Source organism: Chinchilla lanigera, unplaced genomic scaffold, assembly GCF_000276665.1.
Source record: "Chinchilla lanigera isolate Chin_1 unplaced genomic scaffold, ChiLan1.0 scaffold00013, whole genome shotgun sequence".
Taxonomy (NCBI): Eukaryota; Metazoa; Chordata; class Mammalia; order Rodentia; family Chinchillidae; genus Chinchilla; species Chinchilla lanigera.
Window position 1 is genome coordinate 23448520 of NW_004955414.1, and position 17766 is coordinate 23466285.

The following is a 17766-nucleotide window of genomic DNA, read 5'->3' on the forward strand; positions in this document are numbered from 1 at the left end:
TATTTATTTGACACACTTTGGTTTTTTTTTTTTTTTTTTTTTTTTGGTTTTTCTCTGGTACCGGGAACCGGACTCACGATCTTGTGCTTGCCAGGCAGGTGCTTTGCCGCTGAGCTAAATCCCCAGCCCCTATTTGACATACTTTGTTCTGGTTATTGTGGTAGGCATGGGGAATAAAATGATGACTGTCTTGTTAAGTGTTTTGATGAGATTTCTTGGAAAATATTGGCTTGGTTTAGTGTGATTTAAAAAAAAAGACTGACTAAAGGTGCCCTCTGATGACCAAGAGAAGGAAACACTTAAATCACACACTTTACCTTGGACATCTAAGCATGGTGAGGTCATTGTCAAAGAAGCCCAACAAAAAGATTCAGACTGCTCTGAGCCCTTCTCACTGAAAGAAATATTTGCTCTCCACCCTATATTATTGTATTCAATGTACCTGAAAGTTTGTAGAAATAAAAGTAGATTTGATAAACTATTAAAATGGCAAACTAGAAAATTTCCCATCTCTATCTTCTGCCTGTTCCCTCACTACCATATCTTCTTCTACAGGGACCAGGATGTCCCACATACATGTCAGTAGATGTCATAGAGAAAACAAGGAAAAGCCCAGCACTTCTCAATGTTCACTGGCATGAAAATATATGAGATACTTACTATTGCTCAGCAGAAGGATCTCGTGGGTCATACCACAGTTTGGCACACAGTGTAGCTAAACCCACCGAATGAGTTGCCTAAGAAGAGAATTCTCGTCCTTGAGAATTGAAATGTTTGTGTTGCTTTGAGCAGAAGGCACAGCAGTCACATGCTATGCCCCTCTGTTATGGTTTTTTGATGTATCAACCTGGCTAAGCTACTGCCTATGGTCATTCAATCAAACAAGAATTTAGGTGTTGCTGTGAAGGAATTTTGCAGATGGAATTCAAGTCTCGAATCAGCTGCCTTTAGGTAAGGAAGATCATCCTAGCAACATGAGTGGGCCTCACCTAACTGCATGGAAGGCTGTGAAAAGCATGGCTGACGTTCCTTAAAGGAGAAAAAGAATTCTTTCTGCCCATGGAGAACAACTTCAGCCCATGACTATGGAACCCAGTCCTCCCGGTTTTTCTCTTTCTGATGGTCTGCCCTCTGAGTGTACTTGCTTCGTGAGTCCTTCTAACTGTATCACCCAAGTCTAGTACATTCATTTGCTCGGGCTACTATAATAAAGCACCACAAACTTGGTGGCTTCACACAACAGAAATTTATTGTTTCACAGTTCTGGAGGAAACAGGTCCTGATCACGATGTCAGCAGGCTGGTTCTGTGTAAGAACGGAGATGGAGAAGCTGTTCCATGCCTCTCCCCCAGTCCTGGTGGTTCACGGGCAATTGCTGGTGTTCTTTGGCTTGTAGATGGTGTGTCACCCCATTTCTGCCTCCGTCTTCACATTCCTCCTTTTCATAAGGGCACGTGTCACTCTGGATGAGGGGCTATGCTAACGACCTCATTTTAGCTTGATTACTTTTATAAAGACTCTGTCTCCAAATAAGGTCACATTTAGAGGTACTGAAGGATGTTAACACATTCTGGGGGAAGGTGCTTAACCTACCACACCTGCTCCTCTGATTAAACCCTGTATCACACACGCTATGTGTACACTTAGTCACACCCACCCCCAAACAGCTTACCTGAAGGATTCATCTCTCCAGGTGGCACAGTTCATGGCTCCACCGAGACTGGTTCATCCTCTGACATGGAGATATTTAAATCTGGGTTTAAACACAATATAATTACTCAAGTCAGTCACGCAAAGAAGACCAGGGCTGGGAATATCAGAGAATGAATTATAGAGATAGTGTTAGAATTCTGGAGCATCTCGGTATTTTAATTGAGAAGCAGAGCGTTTTTAACTATAACTCGGCTTTGCCCTCACCAGTGCTTACTATCTAATAAGAGCACCTTTGGAAGCCAATGATGGGTGTGAAAACTTGGAAGAAAGCTGAGTCGTGCAACGGTCCAGCGCCTGGGGGCTGGTGAAGCTATTTCGTGTTCTGTCCCTTTGTTATATGTTGCTCACTTACTTGTGATTTAATCTTTGCTCTGTGTTTATTAGGCATGCAGTATTCCCTCACTGTAATGTTGAAAGCAATGATTTTTCAGATGACTTTTTCTATTTTCTATCCAGACATGTAAACTGCTTCTTTCTTTGTGGATTCCAGATAGGTGGATTCACCTACCCACTAGGATTTATTTGTAAACCCAAGGCAATACTCTCGGTGCCGTGAACATTTGAACGTTCCCTGCCAAGATGGAACAAGAAAGCCAAGGTTCTGCTTCATTTTCAGCTTTGTACTAAAAACAAATGTAAATTAATGCCCCTTTTGTGGTCTGTTAGTGTCCCTTTTTGTGCATCTTTTTGGTTTTCTGTTGGCTATCCTGCTGGATAACATGGCTCCCAAGTACAGCGCTAAAGTGCCATCTAGTGTTCCCACGTGTAAGAAGGCCACAGTGTCCCTTACGTAGAAAATACATGTAAATAAGCTTATGTGGTAGATAAGGTTATTTAAAACATGAGTTACTCTGCTGTTCACACGAATATTAAGAATTAGGTCTTTTTCAACACATAAAACAAGGTTATGTACTGATTTATTGATGAAAAGGTATGATTTGCAGAAGCCTGGAGGATATAACTACTTCAAATAATGACCATCAACTGTATCTATGTCAGGTTCTAACACTGCCTTTGTTGTTTATTTATTTATTTTTTTGTCTTTTTGACACAGGGTCTCGCTATGCAGTTCAGGCTATCCTTGAGCTCACTTTGTAGCCCAGGCTGGTCTCAAACTCCCAAAGATCTTCCTGCCTCAGCCTCCCAAGTGCTGGGATTACAGGGCTGTGTCACCACGCCCAACTAACTGCTGCCTTTTATTGTCCTTTATTAGGAGGATTAGAATCAGGATCTGAAGAGGTGGTGGCTCTGTCTTCTTACCTGTTGCAGGAATGAAGGAAACGGTAGCCTGGAAGCCTCTGAAGGTCCCGTTTTCATCTGACTGGAAGTTGATGAGCATGACCCCAGAGAGGCTCAGCACGGGAGCGGGCACCTCGAAGCCACACAACCAAGCTGAGCAAAGCCCGGCCCCGGCAAGACATTGTCAAGGGCCCCGAAAATAGGCACGGCAGTGAATAGAAGGGGAAAAAACCAAGTCCTTTAGGTAATTGTTGAGATATAAATTTTCTAATGAATGTTACAATTTGTTTTCAAAACAAACTGGTGGTTTGCTTTTTAAAAATATGTATTCAGCCCCATCAACATTTGAGTTGTTTCATTTGCCACTGAAAGGCCACTAAGAGACCTTACCCCCTCAGACTCCTAGCTCCCGGTGGGTCTTTCACATTTTCTGCTCCAGTGGTTCTTTGGATCTCCCTCCCTCTCACGCCCTTTATGTAGGAGGAGTGATAGACCACAGGGAGGGATGGCGCTGGCGCAGGGCGATGAGGAAAAGTGAGCCATATCCTTTTTATTCCCATCTCAAGATTGAGCCCAAATTCAGACTGGAAGAAGCGGAAGTTTTAGGAAAAACAAACCTATTTCCTTTTTCCTCTCTACATCGCTGTGGACGGCGACATAGTCAGAACTGCAGTCTCCATTTTCTTCTATTTCCAGACTCTGAAATGACAGCTAAGAAGATTCGAAGTTATATGCAGAGCGAAGAAATTTTAATTTAACAAGGAAAAGGGGATTGCTCAGCTTGCTCTGGAGGAGGACCTTCAGTGAGATGGTTAGTGCAACACTCATGAGTAAAGTAATTCAGTAAAAGATGCTGTATCACAGGCTCTCCAACATTCTGGAATATCAAAGCTACCAAACATAGGCTGAATGTAAGGGTGCGAAACGTGCAAATATTGCGGCTCCTTGGCATCCCTAAGGGACCGCAGAGGCACAAGTGGAGACTATACTCTTCAGAAACAACTAGGTTTTAGGTTATGCTAGCTTAGACACACAGCTAGTTGCATGGACACAGAGCTGCTTCTCTGGATAGCTCATGTCGTTTACCTCATTTCTGATGTTCCAAGTCAAGGTTTATGCATATTGTTATAATTCATGACAGCAGTTTCCAAATTACTGTGTTGGGTGTGCGCCGCAGGACGACGCTGTCATGGGCCAGGTATGAGGACATCATTTCAGTGGTGCATAGCATCAGCACCTGTTTATTCATGTTTTTGAATCGTTTCTAGCTCTAGTGTTTTCCGGAAACGTCTTCTTCCTTTCTTCCTTCCACAAACATCTCAGTCTGTCTCTCCTCCTCCTCCCTCCTTCCCCCTCCCTCCCCTTCTCCCCTCACTCCTCACAAGACTCTCACTGAGTCACCCTCCCTTCACCTCTCATATCTAAATGTTTCCCTTTTATTATAAGCAACAAGTGTTCCCTTAAGTCTGTTGAAAATTTTGCCTTGACTCCGGTTTTCAGAAACTTTTAGAAAGAGGGCCCTTTTCTCCCACTCATTCATAAAACTCATAGGATCTTTCTCTACTCCTAACTTCCAACCTCATTTGATGTTTCAGATGTCCCCAGCCCAAGTGCTCTCTGCTGTTCAACTGTCCAGTCCAATTACTCTACCACTTTTGGAGGAGCGGGGACTGAGTCATTAACTTTCAGCTCTTATTCTCTTTAACTGCTAACTTTGTGTGGTAAGCCCAAACAATTGGCCCTATCTTTTTGTTTGCTTTGTGCTGTTTTAAATTAAAGGCTCCATCAAGGGCCATCATAAGATTGCACCAGTACATTTTTCCCCTGCATCTCCGCTCCCTTTCCATCTCAGGTACAGTCATGTGCCTCATAAGGATGCTTTGGTCAACAACAGACCACGTATACAACAGTAGTCCTACATGACTTTATCAACTAGTGACATGGTAGCTGCCTTAGCTTGTATAATTTCACTTTGTGATGTTCACATACTATTGAAATAGCCTAATGATCACACATTTCTCAGAACGTATCCCTGTCATTAAGCAATGCACGACTAGATTAGAACTTGGAGTTTGTCTCTGTTCTTTTCCATTATTCCTTTTTCCTCTGCTCCTTTCTCTCCCTCACATACTCCCTTGCTTTTCAGTTTTTGTTGTTGTTGTTGTTGTTTTTTGTTTTTTGGTTTTTCTCCGGTTCCAGGAACCGAACTCACTACCTTGCACTTGCCAAGCAGGCGCTTTTGCCACTGAGCTAAATCCTCAGCCCCGCTTTTCAGTAATTATTTTAAGTAAATGCCTCATCCTGACTGCAGCGTGACCTTCAAGCACCTTACAATGGCTCTCTGCAAAGTCCGCCAGTGTCCAATGGGCAAAGAAACAAAAAGCAATAATACTACCGACTGAATGTGGAATAAACTTTGTACCTGACGTTCTGAGGTCTCCATACTTTGGTCTTAGCTTCACCCCCCCGCCGCCCCCGAAGTCTCTCCAGCAACGCCTTGTAGCTCTCTTAAACCAGTCATGCCCGCTTGGTTTCTACTCTTTCTCTTTGCTTTGTCTCCTTTGCTTGGAAGCCTTCATGACTTGGCTCAGTTGTCACTGACATTTGTTAGTCATTACTAACTTGGGCGTTTTTAGCAGGTGAATTTATAAGGAAGACGTGCTTATTTCTAGAAAGGACAGGAGACTGATCGAAGTCGTGAGGTGCCAAGGTTAAGGCAATGTTTTTGTTTTGCTTTTTGCTTCAAGCGAACTAGAATGCAAGTGCCATCTAGTGGTCAATTTGGGGAGTTGCAGGTGAAACTTGCTCAACTCAAGTATTTCTTGAGAGCTTGATTTATTGTGCATCATGGACTGAGTGCTAAAAATATACCCATAAATAAATCAGATAAAAGCCTCTGCCCACATTTTGCTTACATTAGCTGTTCTGTGGCTATTCAGTACCGTAGCTAAGTAAGGCTAACCAAAGTCAGTACCTTAATTATGTGATGTGTTGGGGCTTGAAAAACCCAGTTACAGTTAATCATATCACTGTAGTGTTCAGGATAATGAAGACTTTGGATGATGGCTTCTTCAAAAAGGACAGTGAAGGAACTACAGCCTGAATCTGAAAGACACACACAAAAAGGAGTCTAAAAGCAAAGAAAGGATGGCACCACCAATGAAAGAGAAATTCTCAGTGTTCTCCCTCTTGTCTCCCATAAATGATGCAGATTGAAACTTTAGACAGAGCCACCAGGAAGGAAGAGGCTGGTCACTGATTTTCCAGAGCTCTTCAGACCTATTGGTTCACAGGGGTGCGTAATAAATACGAGCTATGAGGGCCAGGGAAGGAGAGACTGCACACGGCTCAATGTGTTGTTCTCTCTGCTAAGGACCCCACCTGATTCTTAGAGGGCCAAAACTTCTAAAAAGGGCCTGGATAGTATGTGGTAAAAGAAAATGGTGTTACCAGGAAGGTATTTTGGCTTAAGAGCTTTATAGGTGAGATTAAACCCAGTGGCATAATCTGTGGCATCAGAGAGGAATTTAAGCCTTATAGAGTTGGTGCCCACAAGAACGGACGAAGCAAGTTTTTCTCCACAGAATTTTCCTGCAATACAAAAAGAAGACTCATTATTCAAATTCTAGAAAACAGCACCCATCAATGAACTGGCCATGAAATTTCAGATTTGTCTAAACCAGGGTGTTATAGTTTGTGTCTGTGTGTCCCCCCAAAGCCTCATGCGGTCATGGGGCAGGTTTTTAGAGTTTGACTGATTATGGGTGTGAGAGCTACACCCGCCCTGGGGTGAATAGTTTGCATATGTAAGGGAGAGGAAGAGGCTGCTTGCAGCCAGGAAATTCCTCCCTTTTAGTGCTTGTTGCTTTGGCTGTGTTCTGCTGCTATGAGCTGTAGCCCTCTGCCATGTGCCACTCTGCCTTGTAACCAGCCAAGTATGGACTAAAACCTCCACAAACTGTAAGTGAAATAAACCTTTCCTTCCTAATTTTGGGCATCAGGTATTTTGTCCCAGCAACGAGAGAAAAGTAACCAAGACAAAGGGTGACTCAAACTTGACACTACTGGGTGTTCTGTGCTTTTAATAGGATTTTTATAGCATCCTGACATCTACCATTAATATACTGTCCTGTTGTGACATCCAAAAGCATTTCAAAGATATTGCCAAATGTCTGCAGGGGAGATGAAGTCACTCAAGTCGATAACCACAGAAACACTACTCCACTTATGTTTCTCATATAAGTGAGCATTGTTTCCTCCTCCTGGTTATCTATTGGTATCTTAGCTTGATAAGGCATTGTCATTTTCATGCCTACATTCTTCCTGGGGGCAGGCCCTGAGGAAGCCTGTAACATACTTAGATTTTACTCTTAATAGGATTTAGGTCTAGAAAGCCTGGTTTGATGGGAAGCAGAAGGCAAAAGGTGAAATTCTGCATGGCCTTGCAGCCATCAATAAGCTCAGACTCTGTTACTCTCCACTCCCAATCTGAGTCTCAAAATTGGAGATGAGCAGCGTGGTATTTGCAGAGAACCCATGCTAAACACACTGTAACCCGTAAACCCACTTAGCGTGCTTTCCATTTGACAAAGTAAAATTTCACTCACCGACGAGTCTGTCTTCCAAAGAATACATTGCCAGATAATTGTGGCGACAAGCCTCCACATCCAAGCGGGAAAAACTGAGCAACATGTGCATTTTCTCTGGAACCAGCAGGGTCCAGACACACACTCTGCAGGCAGACATGCAGAGAGGGTGTCACTCCGACACAGAGAGTGACTACTGCAGTCCAGTTAATGGGCACAGCCAGGCTGGTGGTAGGAGTCTGAGGGACGAGGGCAGCGGGGGTTACTCACTGCTCACTGTCGTCATACAGGTAGATGCTTCCTGGGAAGTGCAGCTCCCCCTCAGACTGGCTGACTACACCATCCTGCTCAGTGCATGAGGCTGGGAGGGAAAACCACAGAATCAGGGCTGAGAGTAATGGCCACCACCATAACCCCTGCTTCTAGAAGTTGAGGACTCTAGAGTCTTCTGGGTCTTCTTGATAGCTGCTTCCATTCCTCAGAGAATCTTTTTTGTCTAAGTTTTTACAGTGCATCTTTTTTTTCCCCCCTTTGGTTCTTTTTAGAGCTTGCTTCACCTTGAGACTCTGATTTTTTTCCTTGTAACTCTTCTTTCTCAGACCCCATATCTTCCTTCTGTAGATATAGCTACCTCCCTGGTTCTCTCCTTAGGTCTCATCCCTCCTTCTACATGAGCGCTCTGACCTTCAGTTTTAACTATCATCTCTACTTCTCTGAACTTCAGACTGATTGTACAATGGTTTCCTAACTATCTCTCCTGAGACTCAACACGCTTGAAGTGTAATTCCTCTGGGTCAGGAAAACTACACCCACTTTTGAGTTCTTGCTGTCAGGTGCCCCTTTCTGGGTCTCTCAGGCTCAAAACTTCAATACTATAAAAGAATCAAGTTGATTCTTTCCTCTCTTTCACTACTATTCCTAAAATTGACTCTAAAGTTGTAATTTTTCTCCTTTGTATTTCTACCTTTTCATTTTCTTGTCATTGTCTTTGCTCAAACCTTTATTTTTTATCTCCTGAACTACTATATAATTTTATCAATCCACCTTGAATTATTCTCCCATTAATCCCATACCTACCTGCTGTTTTTATATCATTAAATTATAGGTCTAAATTATGCATCTAATTAATTAATTTCCTATTACTCAATAAACTTCAAACTTTTTGACTGATGTTTGAAGTTTCTATAATTTGATTTCAAATTATCTTAGTTCTATTCTTTTTCCTCATAGGGCTTTATTACACATTCTACACTTAAATTACTTTGGCTGATTTACTGGTCTCTATTACAGATGCATCTTTCTTGTTTAACTATTAATATCCATTTTCTGATAGGATATTCCTTTAGCTGGAGTCTTTTCTTTACCATACCTTATTTCCACCTGACAAAATATTCATCTGACAAGGTTCAACTTAAAAGAACATCTGTCTTTCAAAGTCTCCCTTTATTTATTCGTTTTTCAGCTAGATGCAACTTCTCCCTATTCTAAGCTCTTGGAATACTATATCACTACATTGACTTTTTGCTGATAGTTCAACAGACTCAAAGAACCATTTAAAATTTGAACTAAATACACCTTAGAGACCATCTGGTCCAACTTATTTTCTTTATGGATGAGATAATTGAGGTCCAGAGATAAGAAAGAGCTTACCCCAAATCAGAGGGTAAATTCATGGCAGAGTTGCAATGTAACACAGAGATGAGTCCTATATATCAGGGACTCTTGACACACTACAGAATTTTACCCATCCACCTTGAGTTATTCTCCCATTAATCCAGCACCTACCTGCTGGTAGTTTTGTACCTAGACAGCATGGAAATATGCGAAGGAAGACTTGATTGTAAAGGGGCCAGATATTCGGAAATGTTAATTCACATTGTGGGTGAGTAGATGCAAATAATACTTACCCCTGGAGCTCTTTCTCTGATGCCCTGGGAAAGAAAAAGAAAGACGATTCAAAGCTGTGGTATCCTGATTGATATTTCAAGAAGCTAACATCTCTTCCACTCAAAAGCACAGTCAGTATACAACTAATAAAAATCTGACATGTAGAAAGAACAGAAGGGATAAATGAACAAAATAGAAAAGTGGCCCTTGGTGTTTTACAGAGAGAATTTTACTTATTTTATTGAATGGCCTAATTAAGAACCAGTTGTGATTTACATGGAAATTACAGAGAGCAGGAAGAGATTGTGTTACACAACGTTAGAGGCTAGATACAGAAATAACTGGCCTACCACCACAAAAGAATTTCTGGAGTGGTTACAACTTGAACTGGTGCCTCAGATACCAAGCGTTGAGCCACACACTTGAAAACAAATTCAAGTTCCTACTGAATTCATCTCCTTGGGAAAGGATGAAAGCCGCTTTGAGACCAAGACATGGGTTGAAAAAACAACTGAGTTGGGATTGAAGAGATGCTGCAATTTATTCCCTCCCTTCATAGGTTTTGGGTAGAACCTGGTGCTTTCAAACTAACTATGTCTGCCTCTATGCCAAGAATCCCCAACTTTGCATTATTAACATTTGAAGCAAGATGAGCGTGTCCTGTGCATTGTACTTTGTTTAGCCGCATCCAGGGCCGTTACCCACCAGATGCCAGTGTCTCCCTTCCAGTAGTGGCAGCTAAAGATGTTTCCCAACATCTTTGCCTAGATGGCAAAATTGCCCCTGGTTGATTGATATGTACTGCATCTTGCTAGGATAACTAAGAAGTAGGTGGTAAAAAAATATTACCAGGCGATATAATTTCATTTCAAGGCGAAATTGACCAAATCTACAACAGATGGATTCACTTTTCATTGAATATTTGTGTGCTGCATGACGCTTCATATTTTGCTGTTGCTTTGGACAGTAAGCTTTACCCTGGGAACAGAAGTGGAAGGCTATGTTCTGTGGTCCTGAATTGCCCGGCGCTCTCTGCCCTAGCAGAATAGCAGCTTCTTAACCTCGCGTGATGGCTTCATTACCAGTTTGGATGTGTTCATGGATCCAGGGTAGCACTTTACTAATATCTGTGAAGATCCCAGGAGATCCTTGCTCTTTTTTCTCCCCGTTGTCTCTCCAGCCTCGACCACAGCCCAAACCCCAAGAAGTCACACCAGCTAGAGTCCAGCCTCCTTTCTTATTCCGGCAGATGAGTGAACCTCCGGAGTCTCCCTGCAGAAGGAAAAAAGCCTCTGTTACCCTCACTGTCAGTGTGTATGCTGCAGAGAGCTCACTTTTACCCTACAAAAATGATAGATGAGGACCAGTGACATTTGCTCGCTTCTAGTAGTTGAGACTCACAGCCCAAGCATAAGGAAAATAATCCAGAACAATTCTCAAATGATCCTTGAATATCACCGGAGCCTATCAATTCCAGCTGCATCTCCATCACCCTAGGTTTTCATCAAAACAGCAGCCTTTCCCCCTCTCTTGTCTCATGCTACGGACTCCCAGAAGTCCTGCCCAGTGATAATATTGAGTTTAGGTCTTGTTCACAGGAAGAGTGGAGGAAAAGTAAAGATTCCAACATCTGCAAGTTGGAAATCTCTAAATAGGAGAGAGCCAGCAATTCTTTAGGAATGGGAGAGCCCCGAGGTTATTCTTTTTTTTTTTTTTTTTTTCCGGTACTGGGGATCGAACTCACCATCTTGAGCTTGCCAGGCAGGAGCTGTGCCACTGAGCTACATCCCCAGCCGCACTCCCCCCAACTTATTCTTGGCATTAACTCTGTTATTTGTGAATTCCTCTCAATTCACACTCCCTGCTCAAAACAATGTTCAACCTGTCCCCTCATTTTGGCTTGTCCTTATGCTCCTTCCCAGTTTCCAGTTTTACCTGGAGTTAGTCTTATGGGTGTCTAACCCTCACCTGTCAACAAAGCTGAGAGCACATCTGCAGTTCCCACTCACCTGACATGCATCTCTCCCTCCCTCAGGGGAGCCTGTGCAGAGAAAGGTCTTCCCACTGAAGGGCTTCTTTATGGTTAATAGAGCTGCTGCACACTCCTTCTGAGTCAAAATAGGAAGGCTCACTTCCTGCAAGACTTGTGGGAAAATGCCACCTGGAACACAGGGACAGGACCCCTAGCAAAACAATTCTGAGCTGAAGATGGCACATTCATTGTCGTCAACTGACTTCAGATTCGTGTCTTTTGGAAAGACCTGCATTTCTAAGTACAATGTGATATTCTCTGCCTTTCTAAATATTTGTCCAATTTTTTTAAAAAAAATAAATTAAAAATTATATTCTCTGATTAACCACCAGTAAACTCTGATCTTTGATCAAGAGGAATAGCTCAAGGTTTCTTACCTTCAGTCAAGCGGCCCCAGCCTGTAGTAGTACAAATAAATCCAGCCTCAAATCGTTCCCCTGGCTCTGGAAGGCACATAGGTCCCACAAACTGGCCTGAAGAGAAAAGACCAGGGCAGGGCTTGTCTCATTCATGGAGGAGAGGCTGCCATAAATCACTTACCAATTGTGATCTGGCGGACCCCCAAAACCTTGTAAGAGTTGTGATATCTCTGCCTGGCATCTCCTTGGGTCACCCTTTCTTGATTCCACTTAATCCAAAAATACAAGCAAACAAAGTCTCAGGGTAGGGAACCCACCAATCAAAATCACCATCTCACAATACATAATGCGGAACTGATCGTATGCTACATAACATGGGCCAGATTAATAGGGAATGTGGGGTAGGTAATTCAGGGTGCACTTCAAATGTTTACTGAATTGGAAGGTTCCAGCCATCTTCAAAAGGGCGATGTCATACTCCATCGGTTTTTTGATGGAGAACAAGGGGTGTATGATGATGGTTTTGATGGTGAGGATTTGCTCTCCTGGCTCTGTCTGGCTCAAGTCATGTTCTCCAGCGGTGACATTCAATGTGGATGCAAAATTTCTATAAAGAAGCAACAAAATGGAGGCTAAGTGAGCTTCTGAGCACAGCTGTAAAGGGTTAACAAATTGGCCAACTTGAAATTATATGGGTGCACAATGTGGCATTTAAGACTGCTCAGTACAGAAAATGAGAATGACTTCAATGTTATTAGAAAAAAATGCAGAAATTCCTAGTTACAGTGAAGAACTCCTAAACAGTGACCTCACATGGAGCCAGTGATATGATACATTTAACATTTTGCATTGTTATTTCTATTATTAGACATGTATACACGTTTTAACTCGGGGCTCTAAAAGCTGTCGGGGAGTTTATATAGCTGTTGTAAGAGGCTAATCTAGTTTCAACTCCAGGAGAAGCTTTGGAAATTATTTATGATTCCCAATAAGTATGCAGCGTTAAGGTCGAAGATCTCATGCAAGGTCTATATTATGAAGGATAGAACCCTAACTCTGAGGTCCCAGAGGGCACACACACATAGGGATTTAAGACATTATGTCTATTTCTTATGATATATAGTGAATTAGATAAATTTTCACTGACATTTATAAGAACCAGAGAAAATTTTCAGAAATCTATCTTTTTACTCACTTGGATATTATTCTTTATTAACTTCAGCATTTTAAGTAAATAAAATATCATCTTGAATGTATATAGCTCTTCACCGAGTTGGGTACAATCTGACAGTCTCACTGAACCCTGTTTATGTCATGCAGTTAGGATGTTTTAATAGAATTGCTGTTGCTGACTCAGAATTATTATTACTGACTCAGAGGGAGAAGGGGTGATACGGTTCTCAGTGATGAGCATCTTCCCTACCTCTTTGCGACGCAGTGAGCAGCCGTGATCACCCACTGTGGAGAGATGATAGTTCCTCCACAGATGTGCTTCTTCCTTCTTTTCAGAGACACCTGAATTGCAAAGACCTGAGGTGAGTGCATTGCCCTAGGGTGCTCCAAATGCTGGGAACTGAGCTTATTCTGAAAAGTAGACCCAGATGTCTTATGCATAACTGTCATAACTCATGGACTGTGAAGGGGTAAAACCTAGGCAATGCAGCTGAGAAAGAAGAACAGTGCTGAAGCCAGAGCTTTCCCAGCCCTGGCCTGGATGAGGGGGAGTTAATTTGAGATCATTAGTCATATTCATTTCAGTAGAGTTGACCGTTAGAAATGTTGGTCTTTACGCTTTTTATAACACCATTGACCTGTATGTAAGGCTCTAACAACATTAACAGTATCTATGAATGAAAAAAAAGGAGTAAAAAGTAAAACAGAGACCAGCTGATGAGGTCTGCGGGAAATGCAATGTGAGGGAGTCTTTCAGCACATATCCAATTTCCCCAAGCTTCCTAGAGAAATAGTTTAGACCTACCCTTTTCTCAGACATTTAATGAACTATTGGACTCCTATGCCTTCTTCCAGCTTATTTTTTATTCTGCTTTTCCAAAATACTTTCTATCTTTGATTCATCCTTTTTGTGATACTTTATTTGATTCTAAAATGACTTACAGTGTACAAGTAAACACATTCATGAATATCTTCACAGTTTTAGAATTACAGAAAAAGGTATTTGCTAGACTAGTCTATTTTTTGACTAAAAATTATTTAATGATAAGTAAAAACAATGCATGTAGCTCAGTGGTAGACTGCATGGTGTAGTCTTTGTGGGGCCCTTGGCCTGGTTCCTAGCACTGTAAAACAAAACAAGACAATAACAACAAAAGACCCATCCTCCTCAAAATAAAAGAGAGTAACCTAGAGAGATGCTAAGAATAGAGCAAAGAGCAAGTAATAAAAGTCAGTGAATCACCCTTACTGTGATCTAAATATGGACCTCTGACCTAACTAATAAGCCAATTGAACAAGTAATCAACTCATCCATCGACTGCACAATCAAGTAATTAACCAGTTAGTCAATGACAATGACACAGCTCTTCAGTCAACCCACTACACAAAACTCAACCAATCATTAATATTTATTTTTTGGCTTAAAAGTTAATGATCAGCTCAACACAACTAAAACTAAAGGATTGTTTTACTTGCAAATTTAAGAACTGAGATGACAGCATGGCTCCCGTGGTAAAGACAACTGGGAGACTTTCAAAGACAATAAATGCGAACACCTTGGGTTCAAGGCACAAACACAGAGGCATTTCCATGACATGGTAGGACCAGGAAATTCAATTGAAGCAAAATTCTTAGAACATTAGCTACGAAGAGGCACTATTCTCTATTGACTGTTCTCTGAGGGGCCTTATATATAAGTGAAAAATTTACACTCGATCACAAAGTGGATCTGTGGATAGGAATTCTCTGGTCTTTTCTAAGTATAAAAAGTGAACTATATTTCTGAATATATTAACTGAATCAAAAATTATTTTTAAATAGTTCATTTTAAAAGATTTTAACTTCCTGAAGTAGAACTTTTGTCTTAGGAGCTGAAAATTTGGGATGGCATTTCCAGTTTGTGACACAAATCCACAACGCATGTAACTCTTCTGAACAAACTTTGTGGAATTCAAATGATGTGTATCATGAGGGACTCAGATCATTGTACATACTCCTGAGATTGTTGGTGAAAATGTAGGCAGAATGGAGCATGGGCACAGCACAAGATTCCTTGTGATCTCATAGCCCACCCTCCAGAGAATGTTACCGAGACTCACCTGCCATGGGTAAGAACCCTTTTCCACTTGGTTTCCCCCGACAATGCGACTGAACATGTTTAAGTAATTCCAAGGCTGTGCCTTCACCACGTTCTGCCCACAGTTGGGAGCTGGGGAAAAAGACCAACATTGAATGACTTGATAATCTGTAGGCCTGAGGGATCCAGAAAACTCTTCTGAGTGAGAAAAAAATGTAGAGTATAGAGAATGTAGAAAGATCACAAGATACCTTTAAGTTAATTGCTGGGACTTGCTGTGATTTGAAGTACAAGGGACTATTCCAATTTTAGACATGTAGAAGATGTATATCATCCAGAGACCTACTTTTATGATGTGAAGATTCAGGGCCAAAGTGGTAGATCTCCACTGGGCTACCAGGAATGCTGGGGACATTCTGCTTCTTGAAGTCCTCCCTACAGCACTGTACTCTCTTAAAACATTCATTAGGTATTATTGTAGTTATTTCTATGTCTTTCAACCCAACTAGCTGGGGGCTCCTCAAAGACAGGAACTTAATCTTAGAAATACTTATGTTCACAATACCTATCACAGTTCCTAATGCAAGGAGATGCTCGTTTAATTTGTAGACAACACCATATCTGCCTTAGAATCCAATTGTATCCATTTTTTTTTTTATGTCTTTTTGAGACAAGGTCTTACTATGCAGTTCAGTCTGCTTTGAGCTCACTTTATAGCCCAGTCTGTTCTTGAACTTGCAATGATCCTCCTGCCTCAGCCTCCCAAGTGCTGGGATTGCATGTGTGTGCCACCATGCCCCATTGTATCCATATCTTTTCCTCTGCTGTAAGCAGGAGACTAAGTCTAAAGCTGTGCGCTATGATGGCTGCCACACAGTCAAATATTAAGAAATCTTATTGGATCCAATTCTCTGTAAGCATAGAAGGTAGCATATTGCTCAAGACAGTGGAAGGAAGACAGGATTCTGGTTCACAGAATAGCGTTAGGATAGGAGGTGGAGAGCTAGTGGAAGAAGAACTCATTCCTCTTTGTGGGAAAGTCTATCTCTGAGAAGATCGCATTTACTTTGTAAAAAGGGTTTTTGACTTCTCAACTAAGAGATAAACTACAGTTGTTTACTTCCACCAGATGACTCAGTAATGGCACACTTTATATTCTGCCTGTAAGCCATTCTTTCCCACAGGCTTTTTTCAGACGGTCTAGAAGGCCCTGCTTCACAGTCATTCTACATCTTTGCCCACCAGAACCTTCTGATCTGTATTCACCACGTCATCTCAGAAGTTTTCCTTGCCTCTCTCAAACTGGGCTAAGGGTCTCTCCTTGGCAGTGTGCAGAACTCTTTCTTCACCCCTCTAATAGTTTTGGCATGCTGTATTGACATCATGCATTGCTATCTTCTGTCATTGAACTACAATCTATTTGTGGGGGAGGAAATCTTCTGTAGTAATCTCTGTATTTTTAAGATTTAGCACAATTTCCAGCATGTAGTAGCACTTAGAACCATTGAACTGATGAACAGATGTTTTTTTTTTTTTTCTTGAGAACATATCCTTAAGAGAGTAGTTATTTAGATCAATGTGTTAAAGTACACACAGCTCTTCACAGGACTTCTTGTTTAATCCCCGCTCTACCCCTCTGAATCAAACACTGTTATCCTTCACATTACAGATATGAAAACTAAGAATTTAAGAGATGCACTGCTAAATAATGGCAAGACATGAACATAATAATTTTTTACTTCTGAGTCTACTACAGCAGGACACTGGATCAAAAGCTTATTTTCTAACTGTTTCTGCTGAATGACTCATAAATACTTTAAACACAAAATTTACTATTTCCTGAACTCACTGAAGCAAAGACAGAAAACATGTTGCTTCTCTGGGCTGGCACAAGTCTGACCACAAAGACGCCTGCCAAGAACTGTTTTCAGCTTATGATAGTCAGGGGAAAAGAGACCATTTCCAATACACTGCAGTGAATGTATTTCATATTTTCTAGTAAGATAATTTTCCAAAAGCTAACAAGCTCTTCCAAATCTGTGCTGATTTCCAGAATTTGATTCAGGACAGAAGACAGGATTTGTGTTGAGTCCAAAGAAGTGAATAATCTGTTCATTTGGTAAAACGAAGTGAAGAAAAAAAAAACAAACTTTAGTTGCATTCCATAAATGTTTCGCCTCATTTCATATACTGACTGCCAGAGCAAAGCCCAAAATAATTACTTTAAAAATAATTAGATCTCCAAAATGTATTTATTTATCCTCTTTTACCAAAGAAAGATGGAATCAGAGTTATGATACCCACAGCCAGAAAAGGTTATTCCTTTACACCAAAGTACTACAAAGTTCGTTTGAAACTTACCTTTGGGGAGAGAAAGAGTTGCAGATTCACCTTGCTCCAAACAGATCATTCCTAGCAGTAAAATCAGCCTGTTCATGTTCGTAGGCATTTTGATACGCAAATTCTTCCCCTGGAAATTTAGAGACTAAAAAGAAAAGAAAAGAAAAAAAGAAAGTCTTGGGAGGCAAACAGCAGACCAATTTAAATTTATTCATTAATCAACATCCATCAAGTTTATTCATTAATCAAAACTTAAGGCATTCAACCATGTCCACACGATGTTTCTGAAAATAGTGTTTTGAAAACGTCTTTTGCAAGCTGTGGAAAATCAACCAAAAAAATAGAATCTTGATGGAGCAG

General features: G+C 41.3%; 1 protein-coding gene across 1 annotated transcript; it reads right to left on the reverse strand.

The window, feature by feature from the left end:
• Positions 1 to 1321: 1321 nt before the first annotated feature.
• Ovch2 (ovochymase 2) lies at positions 1322 to 17515 on the reverse strand. Its single transcript, XM_005380204.2, has 16 exons — positions 17428 to 17515; positions 15089 to 15198; positions 13240 to 13331; positions 12251 to 12423; positions 11835 to 11930; positions 11435 to 11586; positions 10508 to 10697; positions 9446 to 9469; positions 7809 to 7899; positions 7560 to 7684; positions 6403 to 6543; positions 5927 to 6057; positions 3570 to 3663; positions 2974 to 3105; positions 1673 to 1753; positions 1322 to 1438 (listed from the first exon to the last, which is right to left on the reverse strand). Exons 1-15 carry the CDS (start codon positions 17513 to 17515, stop codon positions 1704 to 1706), a joined length of 1689 nt encoding a protein of 562 aa, XP_005380261.1. The 3' UTR covers positions 1322 to 1438; positions 1673 to 1703.
• Positions 17516 to 17766: the final 251 nt, after the last annotated feature.

Excerpts from the sequence above, each read along its gene's own strand:
- Ovch2 (XM_005380204.2), bottom strand. The coding sequence starts at position 17,515 with ATGCCTACGAACATGAACAGGCTGATTTTACTGCTAGGAATGATCTGT. Across the intron at positions 6,058-6,402 it reads TAAGCCAAAATACCTTCCTG|ATTCAGGCTGTAGTTCCTTC; the intron begins GTAACACCATTT and ends TGTGTCTTTCAG. Across the intron at positions 1,754-2,973 it reads TTCCTTCATTCCTGCAACAG|ATTTAAATATCTCCATGTCA; the intron begins GTAAGAAGACAG and ends GTTTAAACCCAG.